This window comes from Theobroma cacao, chromosome 1 (genome assembly GCF_053813885.1).
Source record: "Theobroma cacao isolate CCN51 chromosome 1, ASM5381388v1, whole genome shotgun sequence".
NCBI classification, from domain to species: Eukaryota; Viridiplantae; Streptophyta; class Magnoliopsida; order Malvales; family Malvaceae; genus Theobroma; species Theobroma cacao.
The window spans coordinates 31,603,402-31,625,596 of NC_142639.1; the positions used below are offsets into that span (position 1 = coordinate 31,603,402).

Here is a 22,195-nt window from a genome sequence, read left to right on the forward strand (position 1 = left end):
TCATGCCAAATTGATAATTGACATTTTTTTATATTCTTTTTATTTTTGTCTACTTTTGTCTTTTTTATTTATTTATATTTTTTCACTATTTATCTACTTTTAGTGGGTGCTTTTACTATCACAATAATAATTTGTGTAACTATCACGATTGCATTAATTATGGTGACCTCTTCCATGTCCACGGTTATGACCATGATTACGACCATGACCATACTTTCTAAATAATGTCGCGTTCACTCCAAGGAATGGAGCAGAACCAATTGGGTCGGATTCACGATTTTTCATCAATAGCTCATTATTTTTCATAGCCACAAGAAGACATGAAATCAGTTCAGAGTATTTCTTAAAGCCTTTTTCATAGTATTGCTATTGCAAGAGCACATTTGAGGCATGAAAAGTAGAGAATATTTTTTTCTAACATATCAGCATCAGTCATCTCTTCTTCACACCTTTTCCCATCATGACATAATTTGTTGGAATCTCTTCATTTTCAATGATTTTAGGTACTTGAATTTTTTCTGAAATTTTATCAATTATGTCATGGGTCTTTTCTAGAGTTTTTGTTTCCTTTTTCTAATTATCTTGTATATTTGCTCTTTTTTCTTTTTTGAGGATTTATTTTTGAAACTGATTGGTTTCCCACGTTTCTAGCGTACCTTGTCTTATAGGGACATCAATTCTAATTGGAGTTTTTTGTTGTCAATTTAACACATATAAGTATACGTATCGAACAAGTAATATAAATAGTAAGTCCAAAATCATATATCACAAGGATTTACTCTTAATTCTTCTCTAAGTACTAAAATTATGACAAATTAATCTTATTCAAGTAACTTGATGTTTTAGAAATTAATTAAAACTAAATTAAAGCAAACACTAAATTAATTAACAGAATTAAAAATTCACTTAAGAAAAGTAATATTTTAAAACCTAGGATTATAGGTTCATCAACATTTTATCTGATATTAGCTTCTCTTGTTAATTACATTTATGGGTGGTTTTACTCACCTAGAATCCAAAGTTATGTACAAGTCTCCGTCGAGATGCTTGCGCAAATGCCTAATTTAATTGAGTCACTATATATCTATAGTAATCAATTAAATAAGGTTCATTAAGCTAGTGTTCCAATTTGGCTATATGTGGCAATTGACATATGTCTACTCGAATCACGAGTCAGATCACCTAAGCGACAAGAACATACATTATTTAAATTTTAGTCTAATTTTAAATTTTTTCTATCAAGTCTTAATTAGCTTCATAGATCAGTTAATTGTTGGCTAGACAATCAAAAGCATTAAGAGCAAATTTGAATAAGTAAAACTATACCCATTCAAAGTAAATAAAAAAGAAACAAATATTCAAACTACATGTTGAAATCCACCACAATTCTAGAAAAATAGTTTAACTCATAATAGCTAATAAAAACTTTATCCTAAGAAAATTAGCCATTAATCAAATCAAAGAAAATAAGAAAAATACAAAAGTAAAGAAAGAAAACCAATAGTTGAAGTTTTGTGATCTTGTTTCTCTCTCAAATTCTCTTACTTTCTTCCTTTGTTTTTGGCTCTTTTTCTTCAAAGAAATTGCTTGTTGCCTCCACTAAGATTCTCTAAAAAAATCCTTTAAATAGGCACAAGTTAACCTAATTTCCAAATTTTCGTCAAAATTTTTTTTATGGAAATAAGCCCCAAAGCTGCGACTCTCAATTATTTTGTTTTAAAAATTTGCTCCATATGCCTTTCAGCACTGCGACTTTCATTTTGAGAGCTGCAACTATCAAGTGTTCTATTTCACATTGCTTCCCTATTGCAGTACTCTTTTTTTTACACGAATTTGGATCACCTTTCACTCTGAATTGGGCAAAATGATGAACAACAAAGTTGTAGCTTTTTCTCTTAGCTTTCATTTAAAGTTTAGTAGAAAAATTTATAGTAAAAAGACCACAACATGCTCAACAAATTCTACACCTAACCATCTTGCATATGTCACTTCCATGAAGTTCTTAACACTTGAGAACCTTCAAAATTGAGACTAAATTAGAAATTTCTTAAATTAAAATTATTGATATGAAAATGAACTCAAATTAAAAATAATTCCAATGTGTTAAACTAAATAAAGGAAAATATAAAAATTACCTAAAATTAACTTGAAAATACAAGAACTTATTTATTTTTATAACCAAAATGTGGTAAAATAACTATATATCATAGAGTTATCACTTTTGCAGCCAATATATGAGATTTAGTTATTCTTTTTAGGTCAGTAAGTACATTTAGTAACTGATTTGCTATATTTTGCATATGAATTATATTTTAAATTTCAAATTCACATTGATTTGTGTAATGATTAAAACTAGATAATGATAATGCATTTCAAGAAATTTACTTTTTCAGTTACTTTTTTTTCCTTAATTTTGGCAAAACTATTTCATCAAAATGACAATCGACAAACCTTTCCATGAATAAATCTCTTGTAAATAGTTCTAGATATTTAATTATAGATGGAGATTCGTATTCAACATATATTCTTAACCTCCTTTGAGGATCCATTTTTGTGTATTGTGGTAGAACAATTGGGATATACAGCGTACATTCAAAAAATTTAAAATTAAAAATATTTAGTTCCTAACTATAAATCAATTGTATATGAGAGAATTTATGATTACTCGTTAGCCTGATGCGTATAATTGCTGCCGCATGCAAAATGGTATGCCCCCAAGCAAAAAAGGGGATTTAGTTTTCATAAGCAATAGCTTTGCAATTAGTTAGAAGTGTTTAATAAACAATTTTGTTAGACCGTTTGTGTATGAACATGAGCAATAGGTTATTCAATAGTTATTTTAACTAATATACAATATTCATTAAATGCTTGAGATGTAAATTCACCAACATTGTCAAGATGAATAGTCTTGATGCATAATCAGTAAAATAAGCTTGCAAACGAATGATTTGGGTAAGTAATCTTGCAAATGCCAAATTGAATTTGATAATAAGCACACGTGACCATTTTAGTTGATGCATCGATTAAAATTATAAAATATTTAAATGGTCCATATGACAGATGCATGGATCCATATTTATTACCCTGAATACGTTTAAAAAATGTAAAGGATTCAATCTCAACTTTAGATGATGATAATGGCCTTATAATTAATTTACCTTTAGAGCAAGCAACAAATAAGAATTCATTAGATTAAAAAATTTTCTGATTTTTCAATATATGACTACATGAATTTTCAATAATTTTTCATCATTAGTGATTTGAGATGACCCAATTGATCATGCTAAACATTAAAATTATTAGTAAACTTCTGGTTTACTATAGTATGAATTTCAATCATTTTAATATTTGTATAGTACAATCTAGATAAATATCCATATATTTTTTCAATAAAATATGATACATATATAATAAGAAACTTGTAAGTTAACATAAGATAACATTAAATATATAATTTATTATTAAAACACATAATAAAAATATATCATTTAAATATAATGAGAACATATAAAAACATCTTCATGATAAATTATACTAAAACATACCAACAAATCATTTAAGAAATTTTATTCTTGTATATTTTAATCACTAATCACATGATCAATTCCTCGTTTAGGGTAGACAAGAAAATAAATAACATCTAATATGTTATATCAATTTGGCGATGGTTAAAATCTCTTGAATAAAATTTGTTTCGGTATTTTTTTTCTTTTAACTTTTAGTAATGCTTGATAAAATTCAACAAGATGTTTCGACATATGATAAATACGTGACCAATGACTTTTCATGCCACATCGATGACACACATTTTTTATATTTTTTTTTATTCTGTCCACTGTTGTCTTTTTCTTCTACTTTTTGCTACTCATCCATTTTTAATGGGTAAAAATATCTATCCATTCTTGGTGAGTAAAGGTAAGATATCCACCTACTCCTAGTAGGTATGAGTAAAGGTATCTATCCACTCTTAGTGGGTAAAGGTTTTTGACGGGTAAAATTATCCATCCACTTCTGGTGGGTGAATTAATTCTTCGAATAGTGATCAGTGTAACCACCATGATTGCAATTATTATAGCGACCTCTTCCACATCTATGACTATAATTATTAAATTATGTCGTATTCACTTTAAGGAATTGATGAATTTCCTAATTTTTCATTAGTAGCTCATTATTTTGTTCAATCGCAAAAAGATATGAAATCTAAAACAAAATGTATTTCAAATTACCAAAATATAGTATTTTCCACTTGTTAAAGATATCATACAAAGTTTTCATATGTTTAACTCAAGATGTCATATGCAAAATCTTTTAGTATCAAAGATAGATTTATATATGTTGGGTAAAATCGTAGTTGGAATTGAACAAATAAATCATATAATATTATATATATTTTCATATTTAACCTAATTTAATAAATCAAAGGACAAAATATGATAAATACTATATAAGATAGCAAAATTCACATTGAAGTTGATTTTTAGGGAATGAAAACACCAAAAGATATTAAGCCACTTACTTGATTTGTTAAAATCAAAAATTAAAAAATCAAAAATTAAAAAATTTAAAATCCTTTTGAATTTGTGATGAAAACTAAATAATACCAAAACTTGAGAGATTAGAAAATCGTGTTGATAATATGTTGTGAAATATAACCTAAAAGTATATCTATGAGAAAAAAATATTAATTATTCAAGAGTGTATATTTACAAATAAAGGAAGATGCCTATTTATAGGCTAATAATTCTTATATAGATACAATTTACAAGATAAAGATAATGCTAAGGGTGTTGATTTGGATAGATTAAATTTAAATTTTAATCTAATGTAATTTAATCCAATTCTAGATACACATAATCAAATATAAGAGTTTAAATCAAATTACACTCATATATCAAGCTTATTAGACTATTTAGCTTGTTTAACTGTTTGATCCAATCTGAACTCTTGGATCGTGATATAATATACATCCACATATATATTCATAATAAAAATTTTCGTTTAACTAATTATTACAAATGTTTTAATATTTAATTTTTGATCCTTAAAGATTTTTTATTTTACTTGATTAATGAGGTAGCACACTTGCAACCCTTTCATTCTAAAAAAAGAAAAAGCAATCTTGGAATAATTGGGGTCGGGAAAGATGGTCAAAGAGCCGTGTCCTTTAATTTGATTGATTAAATAAGACCTGGCCGACGTGCCACAGATTAAGCAAGCTGCAATGCATTCCCCACACGGAGACGAGGGAGGACGTGTATGGGGGATGAATGGATCCCACATTTCTCTTCCATTCTTAATTTTTATTTATCCTACGTGGCATTGTTAAAATTGAGGACGTGGCATACTTTTACCCCTTTTCTCCCGTCCCTCCCGAGGAAACACAGTGTTACGGAGAAGAAGTAGAGAAAGAAATTAGACCAGACTCAGTCTCTCTCTCTCTCTCTCTCTCACGAGGCCTCCATGTTTTCTTCCCGTTGACCGCCGGCCTCTAATCAAATTCTTCTCTTTCCGCTCTTTCAGACTTTTTTTATTTTGGCCTTTTTCTTTTAAAAAAATAAAATATTATATTTCCAAATAAACAATAAAAATCAAACGTATAAATTAATCAATTTACCAACTCTACTCCTTTCATTTGTTGGGTTTCTATTTGTTACTTAGTCGAAATCTCGAAACATTCTTTACTTCGAAACCATCTCCTCCGATCCGATCAACCGTATTTCATCGAAACGACAGCGTGGCGGACGAAGGAATGGGAGGGATGGACGTTGAAGGAGGAATCGCGAGGAAGTTATGGAACAAGTTTAGGAGCGAATCGGTTTTTGTTAACTACACTCCTTTCTTCGTTTGCTTAGCCGCCGGCAATTTAAACGCCGACGCTTTTCTGCACTATCTATCTCAAGATGTTCATTTGCTCAATGCCTTTGCTAACGCGTGAGAATCCTTTGAATCAGTCTTTTCTAATTTACAAAGCTTAATGGATTCGCTATATGTCTTCAGACCGTTTATCTTTTTTTTCTTTCCCTAATTTGTTTTTTTGGGAATTTTCAGGTACGAGTTAGCGGAGGAGTGTGCTGATGATGAGGAAGACAAGAAGGCAATACGAAAGTTAAGGAAACACGTTAAGGACAAGCTTAAATCACACGATTCTCGTGTCCGAGTAAGCTCTATTTTTCTCTTCTTTATTTAGTATTTTAGTGCTTTTTTCTGTAAAAATAAACAGGCATTAGAAACGTCATCAGTTTTTTTTTTTCCTTAAAATTGTGGTCCTCATTATTAGCAGAGCTCATGATTATTAATATTTGAATTGGATTCACAATGGCAACAAAAACAGCAACAAGTGAAGAGGATATGAATTAGTGTGAATTGTGACAAACAAATACTTTCTTTGTTTCCTATTGATTATTGATTTGTTGTTGTTGTTTTTTTTAATACATATGATAATGTTTTAAATCTTCAAATCTCATCCCAAGGAGTGATTTCGGGTTTATTAATCTTAACCTGCCATGTTGGCCATATTTCATGGTATGCAAGTTTATGACTTGCTAAAAGATTATTGCCTTATACATCGGTTGTGAAGTTTAGAAGCTCCACAAGTGGGTTTGATTAATTGTCACAGTTTCTTTAATTAATAATTATATATGCTAACATAAGTAATTCAATCTTGATTTCCTTATTTGTAGTATAATGGACATGTGACAAGCATATAAATTTGCTTGTCGAGTCGTTAAACTCTAGAACCAGTGCGCAAGATAATAATGCTTTCTCTAAATTCTATACTTTCTCAGCTGAGATCCTCCCTTATAGGATTTAGTATATTTCAAGAATAGATTTTGAACTGGCTTCCTCTTGTTCAATCCGGTAACCATTTGGACTAGACAGATATGTAACTGCAATGTCTGTGTCTTCTTTCTTCATTTCGTGTTCATAGTGGTGGTTGCTTTAAGTATCTACTCTGATGAAGACCTTGCTGCAGGAATGGGGCTTTGAACTCCCAGAAGAGAGTAGCTCAACAAATGCAACAGCCAAGTATACAGATTTTTTGTTGGCAACAGCCTCGGGTAGAATTGAAGGAGAAAAAGTTCCTGGTAAAATTGCAACCCCTTTTGAGAAGACAAAAGTTGCCGCTTATACACTTGGCGCTATTGCACCTTGCATGAGGCTCTTTGCCTTTATAAATAAAGAGATCCAAGCTCTTCTAGACCCTAATGATAGCAGTCACATTTACAAGAAGTGGATTGATCATTATTGCTCTCAAAATTTTGAGGTTCACCAGATTATTGATTACTAAGTTTCTTCCGTGGTGTTTTTTTGATACTTTGCTGATCAAACAAGAATACTTGTTTTGGTTGTTAGGAAAAGAATGTCACTTTGCTCAGTTCTGATTTCAGGCTTATGCTTTTCGAATTGAAGAGTTGCTGGATACACTAAGCATATCTTTGACAGGCGAAGAGCTGGATGTCATAGAAAAGCTCTACCATCAATCTATGAGACTGGAAGTAGATTTTTTCTCTTCTCAACTGATTATACAGGAAGCAGTGGTCCCTTTGTCTCGGATGCTAGACCCTGCTGCGGGTGGCCAACTCACCATATTTTGTGACTTTGACTTGACATGCACTGCTTTGGATTCCTCTGCTATTTTAGCAGAGCTTGCAATTATAACTATGCAGAAGGCTGAACCTGATGGACCTGAAACCCAACTTGCTCAGATGTCATTAGCTGATTTGAGGAGCACATGGGATGCTCTTTCTGCCCAGTATACTGAAGAGTTTGAGCAGTGTGTAGAAAGCATCACACCAACTGAGACAGGTTTGATAAATGATTGGTAGTCTTCTTGATTTTTATACCCTGTTAGTACAAATGTTTGTGGGAGTAACTGGTAATGACTTAATGCTGTTGAGTGGAAATATTACTAAAAGTAATGCACCTTTCATCCCCCTACTTGTGCAGTGAAAAGTTTCAGTTATGAAGGTCTCTGTGAAGCCCTACAGCAATTTGCAGATTTTGAGAAGAAGGCAAATTCAAGAGTGGTGCAGTCAGGAGTACTTAAGGGTTTAAATCAAGAGGATATAAAAAGGGCTGGCCAAAGTCTGATCCTTCAAGATGGTTGTAAATGGTTTTTTCAGAAAATCATGAAAGTTGAAAATCCGACTGCTGCTGTACATATACTTTCTTATTGTTGGTGTGGGGATCTCATTCGTTCAGCTTTTTCATCAGGTAATCCCTGGAACACAGACAAGTCATGCTAGTTATATAAATACACACACACACACACACACACAAGTTGATAGTAATTTTGAAGATGCGGATAAAAGATCTAGAGTCTAGACATAACATATAGGATGACTAGATCTGTTCTTCACCCAATTGTTAGAGAAATTTCTATTAGAAGACAAACTTGGATTTTAGATGTTGTAGCATATAATGTAATATCATTTATCAGGAAGTATATCCAAAGTATGCCGATTGTTTATTATGCCTTCATGCTCTCTATAATAGTTAGAACCTAGGATTACTTCAATACAAAGACCATCAGTTGCTGAAGTAATAATTTTTTGAAATTTAATGCTTTTACCTCTTCCTATTTTACTTAGCAGGGGATCTAAAAGCTCTGAATGTGCACTCCAATGAGTTAGCTTGTGAAGAGTCCATCACCACAGGGGAGATCACTAAGAAGTTAGAGTCTCCCATGGAAAAGCTTCAAGCATTCAATAACATATTAAACAGCAGAGGCAATGATTGCCAGCACTTGACGGTTTATATTGGAGGTTCAGTTGGTGACTTACTCTGCTTGCTTGAAGCAGACATAGGTATTGTGATGGGTTCAAGTCCCACCCTGAGAAGATTGGGAGAACAGTTTGGCGTTTCTTTTATGCCGTTGTTCTCTGGTTTGGTGGTGAAACAGAGAGAAGTGGTTGAAGTTGGCTCTTCTACTTGGAAAAAGCTTTCAGGCACTTTATATACAGTCTCTAGCTGGGATGAGATACATGCATTTATTCTGGGTTCATGATCATAAAACCCTCTCTATGCTTCCAATGGTAATTAAAGGAAGCAATTTACTGTAGGATATATAGAATCTCAACTGTGGCTAATTTTTCTGAAGGGCCACAGGTCAGCCCTGATTCTTTTTTTCTTTATATAGGGACTGTCATACAGAAATTAATATACAGAGCCCGCCTGCTATCACAGGTGCAATTGTGTAGTTACTGAAACATGGCCTAGCGCCATTTTCAGTTTTCTTTCGACCTTTCTATTTGGTTGCATTTAAGCAAAGTAATTTCAAAATTTGTTGTAATATCGAGATAAAATTTCATTTACAACAGTGGATGGAAATGTATGATTGTTATGCTATCGGTTCTTTTTGGTCGTTGGTTTGCATATTTAGTGTTTATCAGTTTCATCCAAGCAATTCATTCTAGTTCATAGCAGGAGTTTTTACTATTCAGCCTGTGGTTTTCTTTGATTTATGTAGGTTGCCTTTTTCCTTATTTTAGCAATTCAGAGTTGAGAGCTTGTCAAAAATTGGCACCAAGCAATTGAGAAAATAGGCTAAAAACAGAAAATTCAGAACAGCAAAAGCTGTCAAAATGAATGGGGAGACTTGGCAAGTAACGGGCGTAACAAGATGCGTCACTGGCTAAATACTTTAATCTGAATTTGATTATTTGATAGAATATTCCAATAAATTTCTAAATTATTGTTTGAATTTGTTTTTTAATAACTTAGATACTACATATTAAATACATGATTAAAATAAATTTAACATTATTTATATATATTATTAATAAAAATTAAATTAATATATTAAATTTAGTTTATATAAAAATAAATTAAAATTTTAAAATTATATTTATAACAATTAATGAATTTTATTAAGTTTTACACTAATTATAAAAAATTTATACATAAAAAATATTATGTATAAAATTAAAATTTATTATTTATAATCACGTTCAATAATAGGTATTCTAAAACAATTACTCAAATCTTATCTGAATCTATAACGACTGGTAATTTTATTACTAGACTCTTATCTGAATTCAATTATAAAATATCTTAATCTTATTTAATCAATTTAAATAATATAAAAATATCCTACTATAAGGTACTTATAGCATGTTTGGTTGGGGGAATGGCTAAGCCATTCCCCCTTTATTCCCAAGGAATTTTTATTCCTTTGTTTGGTTGGAAAATGATTCAAGGAATAGCCATTCCTATGGAATGGCTATTCTTCAAAATCCTTTAAAACCAAGGAATAGCTAATACCACCCTCCCCCATGGTATTAGCTATTCCATGGTTGAGGAATAAATTTAAAAATTAATAAAGACAAAAATACCCCTTACAAGTTTGAAAATTTACAACTTTATTAGTATAAAATATTATTTTTCTCTCTCTCCTCTTTCTCTCACTTGATTCCAATTTTTAATAAAATATTAATATTAAATTATAAATAAAATATTAATATTTAAATTATCAATTATTAATAAAATAAATTATAAATTATTTCTATTTAAAAACAAAATAAATTAAAAATAAATAAACATAATATCATTTAAATTAGATAAACAATATTAATAATTAAATCATCAATTATTAATATTTAAATAAATTACCAATTATTAATATTTAAAAAATAAAATAAAAAATTAATCATAATAAAATTTAAATTAAATAAAATATTAATATTTAAATTATCTATTATTAATATTTTAAATAAATAATCAATTATTAATTTTCAAAAATAAAATAAAATAAAATAATTGATCATCATAATATTTAAATTAAATAAAATATTAATATTTTAAAAAATAAATAAATATTAATATTGAAATTATCAATTATTAATATTTTAAATAAATTATCAATTATGAATATTTTAAAAATAAAATAAAATAAAAATTAATCATAATAATATTTAAATTAAATAAATGTTAATATTTAAATGATTTATTATTAATATTTTAATTAAATTCTAGATTATTAATATTTAAAAAATCTAATAAAAATAAAATATCACATAAATAATAAAGGGTATTTTTGTCTTTTTATTTTCTATTCCTTTCTTATTCCAAAATTATTGTTACCAACCAAACACTACAATAAGTCATAATAATTATTCCTGTTCTATTCCCTTTGTCATACCAAACTAAGTAATAACTATTCTATTCTATTCCCACCTCATTCTATTCCCACATAATAACTATTCTATTCCATTCCTGTCTATTCCGCCAACCAAACGTACCATTATTGACATCATTAACATGGCCAGCTTGAATGTACATGCTTTATTTTATTTTTGAACTGTTAAAACCACTCTATTAAGAGAAAAGCTTTTAAAGTTCTTATGTATATGTTGAAATATAAATGTTGAATTGATCACTAATTAGCATCTTGATTGATATATTATTAATAAATTTTATATTGAAAATTGTGAATATAGAAATGGGGAGACAAACAACTAAATAAGAAAGAAAAATTAAAATAGCATCCTTCCTCTGTTCCCTTTTTTCCTCTCTTTCTTGCTATTTTTTTTGTCCTCTGTTTTATAAGCAGAAGTGAACTCCATGTGTCACGCCTAGCACTTTAAGAAGAAAGATTTCAAGAAGAAAATAGGCAGTGTATCCAAAAATCTCACATTGAAAGAATTTTGAGAAGCTTATAAACAGTGACCGTTGTATACTCCATCAAGTTAGTTTTTTAAGAGAGGGTAATGGATCGTAACAAGTAGTATCAGAACAAACCTAACCTTGACTCGATTCCACACTAAGTAATATCGAAGTGGGTAGGTGAAGATGTCACGTCTAACGCTTCAAGAAAAAAAAAAGTAGAATGCATCTAAAAATTTTATATCAAATAAATAAAAGAATTTTGAAAAATTTATAAACGGTGACGTTGTACACTCTATCATATTAACTTTTTAAAGAGAAAGTAATGACCCATGACACCATAGTTGGACCAATAAGATTTGGTAGCAGTTTAATACAAGTACAGCTCAAGCATGTGCCACATGTCCGTATTGCATGAACTTGAATGGTTCTTAGACATGCTTTTCTCTCTTTCTCTCCGATCTAATTCCATCTGTGAAAGGCTGGTTTAGGTGTAGTTTCAGGGCATGAAACCATGTGGGCAGCACGTCAGCCTTCATTTCCTCATAAATTCCCTCAGATACAACACCAGTAATCAAATTGAACTATATTATATCCATATTTGTTCATAATCTCAATTCTCTCTCTAATAATGGGAAAGGAAGGAAGGAAATACTTCTCCCTAGGAATCTGCTGCTGCCTTCTAGTTCACATGGCATCCATCTACTTTAGCAATCACCCAATAGGATAACAAAAAAAAAAAACAAATGCACCGTTTCAGCCCACATGTCAGCATGTGGGGATCAGTGCCTTTTATTGATAGTTTAATGGTTTTTTTCTAAAGAGGAAATGGCGGTTAGTGGACTGCACTCAGACCATGATTGATGGTATGTGCAAACACTTCCTCCCATTTTCTTTTGCTTCCCCCCCCCCCCCCCCCCTTTTTTTTTTTCTCCTTATAATGTCTTTTGGTATTTATTAATGATGCAATTGGGAGCTTCCTCTCTCTAAAAGGACAAACCTATCCACATGCAAAAGCTTTTCCCCTTACTCTTTAAAAGTTTTTAATCGTCATGTACTTAGGATTCTAAGTTTTTGTTTACGACCTTTTAAGATATCCATTAATCAAGAAGGTGGCCTTTAATCAATGATTAAATCTACAATTTTGAGTCGCTTAAACAATTTTTAGCTTGAGATTATGATCATTTGGCCAGAAGGGTAAATTTGATTTTTCATTGCCAATGCCTATAAGAACATTTGGTACTGAAAGAAGAAAAAAAGGGCAAAAGCAAAAAGTTGGCTATTTTAATCTTGTCTTTGTTTCTCTGTTTACTTAGCCCATAACATGGAAAGATTCCATGGTATTCAATCATAACAAATAACTAACCTACTCACACTGTTTAATTTATTAGGACATGATGGGGGCTGATCTGTGTGTCTTTAAAATAAACCCAAAAACAATGTGGATTGTTAGATCAAATGGAGGTTTACCATAATTGAGTTTTTGTTTGGATTTATTAGAGCTTAATAACACAAGAGTAAGGGTTGTGTGTTAAGTATTAAAATAATGGGATTCAAATTCCCACTATCATTTTGGTTTGATGCTGGGAGGAGTCACATGTACATCAGCATCATGATTCCTAAATCCTTGTCATACTTAGAAGTTACCCTATCGCTTCTCTTCATCTGTGCCAAAGTAGGGGTTTGAACCTGAAATGATTTGAGCATATGCAGCAGCTTTTCAATTATTAAGGCTACTGAAAGTAGCTTTTGACAATATTGTACACAAGGTTTACCAGGTGGAAAGCTTTTTGGGCTCTTTGCTAGGGGGAAGAATAGATGCAAATCCCAACTGCCCCTCTGGATTGGTGCATATTCTTGCTACAACCGTGAAAATAGTAACTAAATTTAATTGGGTCTTACTCGGATTTTGATCAATTAATAAATGCTAAAATTCTCCAAATGAGCAGAGAGATATGGGGTTTTACCAAGAATGCATTGAATAAATGCTGTCTATAACAGTAGAATATTGTACTTAGCTGTAATTTTCATCACAGATGAGAATATGAGATAAAAATATCAATCATTACTTGCTTTAGTTGACTATCAAATACAAGAAATAGAAGAAAGAAACACATTCTTTCCCCACGTTTACTGTCGGAGAAACTTCCAATAACTCCAAAAGCTTCCCCGTCAGTACTAGCTGATTAACAGCTGTTGCAGAACCCAAGATCTCACGAGCTCTCCCTAAATTAAACTAATCGCCATTTCCTTAATATTTATATACCAACACTTTTACATCAATCAGTCTTCTTTCCCCATCGCTTCTCATCAAAATTCAACACATATGCACAAGTTTGCTCCACACTAATCACCCCACTTTGCCCAACTTCTCCCTAGTAGTGCCTGACGGTGGAAATGGTGGAGTACTAAGAGACTGATGGCAGTTAAGGAGAAGAATATGCAGTTGAAAATCCATTTCTTGTTGCTGTTCTTCTGCTACTGCATCGGTTCTTGTTCTTTTGGTCTTGCCAATGTGGTTGAAAAAACCAAATTGAATGAGGAAGTATCGGCTTTATTATCCATAAAGGCTAGTCTTATTGATCCATTGAATAGCCTTCAGGATTGGAAATTGCCTGACAGTTTAGCTCTCAAGTATTCAGCTCACTGTAACTGGACTGGAGTATGGTGCAATTCTGACGGTACAGTTGAAAAGCTTGATCTCTCCCGTATGAATCTCAGTGGACGAGTTTCAGATGATATCCAACAGCTGAAAAGCCTTACTGCTCTCAACTTGTGCTGCAACGAACTGTCTTCTACTTTGCCAAAATCCGTATCCAATCTCACATCACTCAACAGCATTGATGTGAGCCAGAATTTCTTCACTGGCAGCTTTCCTGTGGGTTTTGGAAGAGCTTCAGCACTAACTTTGCTGAATGCTTCCAGCAACAATTTCTCAGGAGTTCTCCCTGAGGATCTTGGCAATGCAACTTCATTGGATACTCTAGACCTGAGAGGAAGTTTCTTCCAGGGTTCAGTTCCAAAATCTTTCAAGAACTTGCGAAAGTTGAAATTTCTTGGCCTTTCTGGAAATAATCTCACTGGTCAGATACCAGGAGAGCTGGGGCAGCTTTCATCGCTGGAGACTATAATTCTGGGGTACAATGTATTTGAAGGTGGAATACCGGTTGAGTTTGGTAACCTCTCCAGTCTAAAGTACCTTGATATGGCAGTAGGCAGTCTTAGTGGTGAGATTCCAGCTGAACTAGGGAGGCTCAAGTTACTAGAAACAGTTTTCTTGTACAAGAACAATTTTAAAGGCAAGATTCCACCATCAATTGGCAACCTTACTTCGTTGCAGCTGCTGGATTTGTCTGATAACGATTTATCTGGAGAGATTCCTGCTGAGATTGCCGAGCTGAAGAACTTACAACTCTTGAATCTAATGCGCAATCAATTATCAGGCTCAGTCCCTGCGGGACTCGGAGGTTTGGCACAATTGGAGGTGCTTGAGCTGTGGAACAATTCCTTGTCAGGCCCACTGCCGATTGATCTGGGCAAGAATTCGCCATTACAGTGGTTGGACATATCGTCCAATTCCTTCTCTGGTGAAATCCCGGCAACCTTGTGCAATGGGGGCAATCTCACCAAGCTCATTCTATTCAACAACTCTCTTTCAGGTCCAGTGCCAGTCAGCTTGTCAACTTGTCTGTCACTTGTTCGTGTTCGAATGCAGAATAATAAGCTCTCCGGAACAATTCCAGTTGGACTAGGCAAACTTGGGAAGCTACAGAGGCTAGAATTGGCAAATAACAGTCTCACTGGGGAAATCCCGAATGATATTGCTTCTTCTACATCACTTTCCTTTATTGATCTTTCTAGTAATCACCTCCGATCTTCTCTTCCGTCTACCATTCTTTCCATCCCAAGTCTGCAAACATTTATTGCTTCAAACAATAACTTGATTGGTGAAATCCCAGATCAATTTCAGGATTGCCCTTCACTTTCTGTGCTTGATCTCTCAACAAACCATTTTACAGGAAGTATTCCAAAGAGCATTGCTTCGTGTGTGAAATTAGTTACATTGAATCTGAGGAATAACCAATTGACTGGAGATATTCCGAAATCAATTGCCATGATGCCCACTTTGGCTGTTCTTGATTTATCTAACAACTCTCTAACAGGTGGGATACCTGATAATTTTGGAACTTCGCCAGCTTTAGAAATGCTCAATGTCTCATACAACAAACTAGAGGGTCCAGTTCCTGCAAATGGTGTGCTAAGAACAATCAACACAGATGACCTCGCGGGCAATGCTGGTCTCTGTGGCGGTGTTCTCCGTCCATGTGACCGATATTCACCAACTTCATCGAGGCAGAGAAGCTTGCGCGCAAAGCATATTGTTGCTGAATGGCTCATTGGGATTTCATCAGTTTTAGCAGCTGGAATCTTACTCATCGGTGGGCGGTTGCTATATAAAAAGTGGTATTCAAGTGGCGGTTGCTTCGAGGAAAGGTTTGAAGCAGGCAGTGGAGAATGGCCGTGGAGATTAATGGCATTCCAGAGACTTGGTTTCACAGCTGCTGACATCCTAGCCTGTATTAAAGAGTCAAACGTGGTTGGAATGGGAGCCACTGGGGTTGTATACAAGGCTGAGTTGCCACAATCAAATGCAGTTGTGGCTGTTAAAAAGTTGTGGAGATCAGGAACTGACATTGAAACAGGAAACAGTGGAGATTTTGTTGGAGAGGTGAATCTCCTAGGGAAGCTAAGGCATCGAAATATAGTTCGGTTACTAGGATTTCTTCATAATGATAATAGCATGATGATAGTATATGAGTTCATGCAAAATGGTAGCTTAGGAGAAGCCTTGCATGGCAAACAAGCAGGTAGGTTGCTGCTAGATTGGGTTTCACGGTATAACATAGCACTCGGAGTTGCACAAGGGCTTGCATATCTCCACCATGATTGTCATCCACCTGTCATACATCGAGACATCAAGTCGAATAACATACTGCTTGATGCAAATCTTGAGGCAAGAATTGCTGATTTTGGTTTGGCAAGGATGATGGTCAGAAAGAATGAAACAGTTTCAATGGTGGCAGGGTCTTACGGGTACATAGCTCCTGGTAAGTTACAATTAACATCTCACTTCTATAGATTTGATTCTCTGTTTAATATGATAATGCTAATTTATAGATTGTGGCTCATTTTATTTGATAATGACTGTGTGACAGAGTATGGTTACACCTTGAAGGTTGATGAAAAGACTGACATATACAGCTTTGGAGTGGTTTTACTGGAACTTCTAACCGGAAAGCGGCCTTTAGATCCCGAGTTTGGAGAATCTGTAGACATTGTGGAATGGATTAGAAGAAAGGTTGGAGACAACAAAGCTCTAGAAGAGGTATTAGATCCCAATTTAGGAAACTGTAAGCATATTCAAGAAGAGATGCTGTTAGTTGTTAGGATAGCACTTCTTTGCACTGCCAAGCTCCCCAGGGACAGACCATCCATGAGGGATGTGATTACGATGCTTGGTGAGGCAAAGCCTCGGAGAAAAAGCATTAGCAACAATGACGGTAATGCGTCTAGCAAAGAGAAGCCAGTGCCAGTCTTCAGCACATCACCTGTAAATGGCCTCGTGTAGGAACAGAGAAGCGTTCCCTCTCCGGCCCCCTTATTTTGTCAAAATTAGAAATACTTGTTTGTATGTAGCATTGTTTTTGTTAATGCTTGTAATCACTGAATCATATGGTTGTCCACAAAATTAACGGGTATATCAGCTGGATTTCTCCTGCAAATAAAGTTCCATGGGGGAGTCAGGCAAGCAGATAAATCCCTTGTACCTGAAATTGTTACCTCTCATTGTCCAATGTATTTTTTTTTTTTGTAATAGTACAGATCTACAGATCAATTCTTGGAAACCTCTCCTCTTCTTTTGCTATTAGAAATTCTACACAAGCCTAATCAATTTTCCTGCTGCTAGTATACTTCTTTAAGAAGAACCTAAAGATGACACAAAGGCCAATCCTGGTTAAAATTGACTTGTTCCACACAGTTTTTGAGATTATCTTCAAAACCCCTTCAGAAACCACTTGATATAGATGAGCCACCATGACATACATACCATAATCTAAGATGACCCGATGGCTGTATTGACATACATGTCAATCACGCTCCCAATTAGCACACTTCTTATGCTATATGCAATGGATGAGATTTCAGTTTGGTATAAAGAAGAATACACCAGCAGAAAATTATAAGTGCAGAAGTTTCAAGACACAAACAATAAACTTTGCCATTGACAAGGAAAGCACTCTCATTCTGAGGTTCCAAAAATAAAAAAATACAGTAAAATGGCTCTGTTATTTACAGCAACAAAAAAAATATATATATATATAGCAGTTACTAGGTATTTTGTATATATTACATTAAAAACTAAGATATCGGTGCCTTTCAAAACGTGTGGTGACTATTCCCTGGAACTGTAATCGAGATTTAAGAAAAGTAGAAAACATGTGAGAAAATAACAGCAAATGGAAACAAACAGAGAGCCACAAAGGATCAAACTTTACTCAGTCAAAATGCTTTAACTATTCTGTATTTCTTTTTTGCATTGTATGTTGCTAGCATGCCCTTTTCATCTTATGGTGGGCTTGAGAGAGATATATTCTAGATGGGCTTGCTTCGTTGTCTCTGGTTCCTTTCTTGTAACCTTGGAGCTGTAAATTATGAATTGAAGTAACCTAAGATATGAATGGAAAAAGCAATTTAAACAAGAATCAGACGAGAATATGAATATGCGTACCCAATCCAGTAGCCTCAGATGTCCTCATGATTCTAAGCCTCTTCACAGAACTAACGAACATCCTGAATCAAATCAGAGAACATTCATAATGAGTGTTAAAAGGAGACAGCTTTAATCCATAATACATCTTCACATCTAGTTCTTTCCTACTCCACAAATAAGCTTAGCTTTAGCCTCTTCAAGTTGTTCACCTTATTGTCATAAAGTTCTATGTCAACCCCCTTCTGTGTATATTTAAAACAGACACACACACACAAGACAAGATGTCCATACATAGCATTATATTATGGTGTCCCCTAAGTGATGTCCTCCCTTAGAAACCCAGTCAAGATGACCACTGAGATATATGCAATCAATTCTTCAAGGGAATATATTAAATTCAGGGGCAGTAGGGGAAAGGCACATGCAATAAAGATGTTAAGCTTTTCCTTTAACTCTCCCCAGCTTTTATTCCGAAATAATTGACAGTTTGTCCAAAAAATTGATTAATACATAAGATAAATGCAATTGCCTATAAGGCTAAAAGGAGAATGCGCACTTTGATAGTTTAAAAAAGTTTTATACATATATACACTGAGAAACTCCCCAAGGATCTACTTTTTTTTCACTCCAGGCAGTAAAAACAGAAGTTCATTTTAGAAACGTCATGTGAGACACTGAGACTTTAGAAAAAAATTAAAAAGTAAAGTGATATATAAAAATGAAATTATACATACTCCCAAGGAACATCTCCAACAAGCATCCAGTCTCCCTCCTTGTCCTCGTAAGTAAGCACAAAATCAGATGATCCATCCAGCAGTTTTGAAGGTCTTGCCACTTCATGCTCCCGCACCCTTGATCCTAATCACAAAAATCATGACAAGATTAGGAGAAGAGAAACAAGCTTTGATGATCATCAAAGAGAAAAATGTAGTCTTTCACCTTGTTTGAATCAGGACCTTCTTTACAGTGGAATTTCAAAGGCTTTCAATCTCAGCTCCTCCTATAATTCTATTGGTTTAACATTTCTTTACTTAAAAAGTTCTAAATCTTTCCAGTCTAATGTTTCCTATTTTGACACAAAGCTTGAAAAGACACATAGGATGCTTGTCAAATTTTCTTGCATGACAACTCAAGTTCACATTCTGATTTTGCATAAATTAAGACATCCCTATGATCAGTAATTAAATGGGCACTTAACTCATCTTTTGAAGATCAAAACAAAACAAATTAGGAAACCTCACCTACTGGATTGACACTTGTGGTGTTTTTGAGAAACATATCTTCCAAGGTTTTTGCTAACTTCTCATAGGATTCATGGGCATTCAGATCAACCTTCCTTCCAATTGGAATTCCATCCATATTCACCTTCACAAACAGGGATTTCCTGAGTTTAGAATTACCACTGTTTTGGTAGCTGCCAATGGTCCTCTTCTCAAGCATAGAGGTCTCATTTTTATGGTTCTCCATTGTTGAGTTAAATCCTTCAGTGGCCACTGCTTTTGCTTGGTTAACCATGCTATTCATTCTATAAGCTCTGATAGGAGGCCACCCCACGACTTGACTGTTACAAATTCAAGGACAAATAACAGATGTTAACAGGGGGAAAAACAGCAAAGAAAAGGTTCAAAAGCTGCCAATAAGTAATTAACACCCGGCCACCGCAACTCAAAATTATGTTAACGATATCAGCTGCTTATGGAAATACCAGAAAAGTTATACCAAAAGAATACTTGTACACATCAAAACTGTCTTGATTGCATGGATTTGTGCCTTTGACTCAGATGGAGCCTATTCATTCTATAAACTGGTGTATGGAATCATGTCACTTTTTCAGCCCAAAGAATTATCCTTTTTTGGTTGGGAGCTTTGGAGTTTGATCAATTATATAACACTGGGACGATCTCCTATTTACTGCTTTACATAGTTAACAGATAGAGTGGCAAAGAAAGATAACCAATCATCTGATTCAAAGATAATTATTAAAATTAGCAAGCAAACAGGAATATATATTGAATTTGTTATTGAAGATCAGGACCATTTGATGTTACATCTTCGAAATAAGCAGAAGCACTAAATAGTTTGTTTCCCGCCAGCATGACCCATTGTAATGAGAGTGGAAGCATCCTTAATTCATACCTAATCCTCAACAACCTAAGAATAAAGTTGTCTCCCTTGCCAATCCCTTTCTGCATGATTAATCATGCAAGCAATATCTTTGTAATTGTAAACATAAGTACATCCTGCTAAATTTTCTTTCGAGCCTAATTGGAGGATTCTAGTTTTCTTTTCTTCCTTAAATCTCTTTCTCCTGATCTTGTGAATTTGGCAGCTGGCTGTTTATTGTACCAAAGTTTTGTAATCGATTATAACATATCTAATGAAGGTAACCAAGTACTATAACAGAATTACAGAAAGCAGATAAAATTCAGAAATAAAAAAGAAGCACAATCAGGACATAAAACTCATAGCAGGGACCCAAAAACGCAATTACATGGACTCACAAATCAGGCTGAAATTAGAGCATACCTAGAGCCATTAGCAGCAGCCACAGAATCAGCAGACCTCTTGGTCCCAGCAGTGACATTAGCTCTACTTAAAGAAGATGAAGAAGAAGATGACGAAGATGATGGAGAAGGAGATGAAGAAGCATCAGCAGAAACCACAGAAGGGAAATCCTTAGCAGTCAAAATCCTAGCATATTGACCACCCCTCGAAACTTGTTGTATCTTAAAACCACCACCAAGGCTCAAGCCAAGACCCAGCTCTAACTCAGACTCATCTGGGTATGAAGAATCCTCCGAGGACACCACCATGTTGTCCTCCCTTGACACTGTAGACATTGACCCACTTTCAGAACCACCACCACTACCAACACGAATAACAACACCTCCTTGCATTGAAAATTAAACCCCTTGGGTTGGACCACAGTTTCAAACTTTACAGTCAAGAACAGGAGATTAATTACACGTAAAGGTTGTAACTTGGTAGGCAGAGAGAAATGGTAAAAAGAAAAGAAAAGGAACAAGGAAGGAGATTTTAGGAGGGTGTGAAGCAAATGTTTGGTGTGTATTGGGAAACTGGAAATGATAGTAATAATAAAAGAAAAAGAAAACCAGGAGGAGGGAGAAAAGGAAGGGTTAGGTTGGGAAGGTGCGGGTGTTGGGCAATGGTGCTGGTGCTGGTGCTGGTGTTTGTAGTGATGAGTTGGGGCCTACCTTGTCTGCTTTTATGCGCCTCCATCAATGATTTTTTTTTCCCTAAAACCTTCTTTTTTGCTTTGCTTTCTAGACCTTCACTTCTCTTTTCATTTACCATTAACATTAATATATCTTCAATTTCTCGGCAACACACAAACAGAGAAATTGCTTTGCTTGTAGCAAAAATATAACCAAAATGCTAATAAATGATTCACCCTTTTGTTTTTATTGTTCTTATTATGTGTGGGATATCTTCTTGGAAAATGGGAATCTCTCTATGCTTTGTTATATACATTATTCAATGTTTGGATAAGGTTAGCAAAATGCCAAGCCAACCTTCCTTTTCCTTCTCTTATTTATTTCCTTTCTTATACCATTAGTGACAGTGTTGAGAAAAAAATCAAAAAATGGATCAGAATAAAAAGGTAATTTTGGTAATAGGTATGCATTGGCCACAAAATATGACTCTTCTAACTTTTTAGGGTGGCACGAGCCTTTTAGTTACAAGGATATAACTTTAATATTTTGAGTAATTCATCTTCCTTGCTCAACCCTATCAATACTAATATTTAGATGTCTTTGAGAACAAATCTTTTTTCGATGCATAGGGTTCATTAAAAAT

The 22,195-nt window shown here is 33.8% G+C and overlaps 3 protein-coding genes across 4 annotated transcripts; 2 read left to right on the forward strand and 1 right to left on the reverse strand.

Annotated features, from left to right (window-relative positions):
* The first annotated feature begins 5,397 nt into the window (after positions 1-5,397).
* On the forward strand, positions 5,398-9,375 carry LOC18613060 (bifunctional TH2 protein, mitochondrial-like). 2 transcript variants are annotated; one of them, XM_088803414.1, is made up of 6 exons: positions 5,398-5,931; positions 6,049-6,157; positions 6,974-7,264; positions 7,389-7,806; positions 7,948-8,214; positions 8,592-9,375. In XM_088803414.1, the coding sequence occupies exons 1-6, from the start codon at positions 5,750-5,752 to the stop codon at positions 9,005-9,007; spliced, it is 1,683 nt and encodes a 560-aa protein (XP_088659540.1). In that variant the 5' UTR covers positions 5,398-5,749; the 3' UTR covers positions 9,008-9,375. The 2 variants fall into 2 exon arrangements, with proteins under 2 accessions (XP_088659540.1, XP_017969917.2); XM_018114428.2 differs by having other exon boundaries at positions 8,595-9,375.
* A 4,512-nt stretch (positions 9,376-13,887) lies between these two features.
* Positions 13,888-17,537, forward strand: LOC108663797 (Leucine-rich repeat transmembrane protein kinase family protein). Its single transcript, XM_018129248.2, has 2 exons — positions 13,888-16,712; positions 16,821-17,537. Exons 1-2 carry the CDS (start codon positions 14,024-14,026, stop codon positions 17,231-17,233), a joined length of 3,102 nt encoding a protein of 1,033 aa, XP_017984737.2. The 5' UTR covers positions 13,888-14,023; the 3' UTR covers positions 17,234-17,537.
* A 321-nt stretch (positions 17,538-17,858) lies between these two features.
* IAA11 (indole-3-acetic acid inducible 11) lies at positions 17,859-21,606 on the reverse strand. Its single transcript, XM_007050096.3, has 5 exons — positions 20,903-21,606; positions 19,618-19,937; positions 19,111-19,234; positions 18,395-18,456; positions 17,859-18,308 (listed from the first exon to the last, which is right to left on the reverse strand). The coding sequence occupies exons 1-5, from the start codon at positions 21,271-21,273 to the stop codon at positions 18,259-18,261; spliced, it is 927 nt and encodes a 308-aa protein (XP_007050158.3). The 5' UTR covers positions 21,274-21,606; the 3' UTR covers positions 17,859-18,258.
* Between the last annotated feature and the right edge of the window lie 589 nt (positions 21,607-22,195).

Coding starts and splice junctions, on each gene's coding strand:
- LOC108663797 (XM_018129248.2), top strand. CDS start 14,024: ATGGCAGTTAAGGAGAAGAATATGCAGTTGAAAATCCATTTCTTGTTG. Junction 16,713..16,820: donor TTACGGGTACATAGCTCCTG/GTAAGTTACAAT, acceptor ACTGTGTGACAG/AGTATGGTTACACCTTGAAG.
- LOC18613060 (XM_088803414.1), top strand. CDS start 5,750: ATGGGAGGGATGGACGTTGAAGGAGGAATCGCGAGGAAGTTATGGAAC. Junction 5,932..6,048: donor CTCAATGCCTTTGCTAACGC/GTGAGAATCCTT, acceptor GGGAATTTTCAG/GTACGAGTTAGCGGAGGAGT. Junction 7,807..7,947: donor CATCACACCAACTGAGACAG/GTTTGATAAATG, acceptor CTACTTGTGCAG/TGAAAAGTTTCAGTTATGAA.
- IAA11 (XM_007050096.3), bottom strand. CDS start 21,273: ATGCAAGGAGGTGTTGTTATTCGTGTTGGTAGTGGTGGTGGTTCTGAA. Junction 19,938..20,902: donor GCTGCTGCTAATGGCTCTAG/GTATGCTCTAAT, acceptor AATTTGTAACAG/TCAAGTCGTGGGGTGGCCTC. Junction 18,309..18,394: donor ATCTGAGGCTACTGGATTGG/GTACGCATATTC, acceptor CATAATTTACAG/CTCCAAGGTTACAAGAAAGG.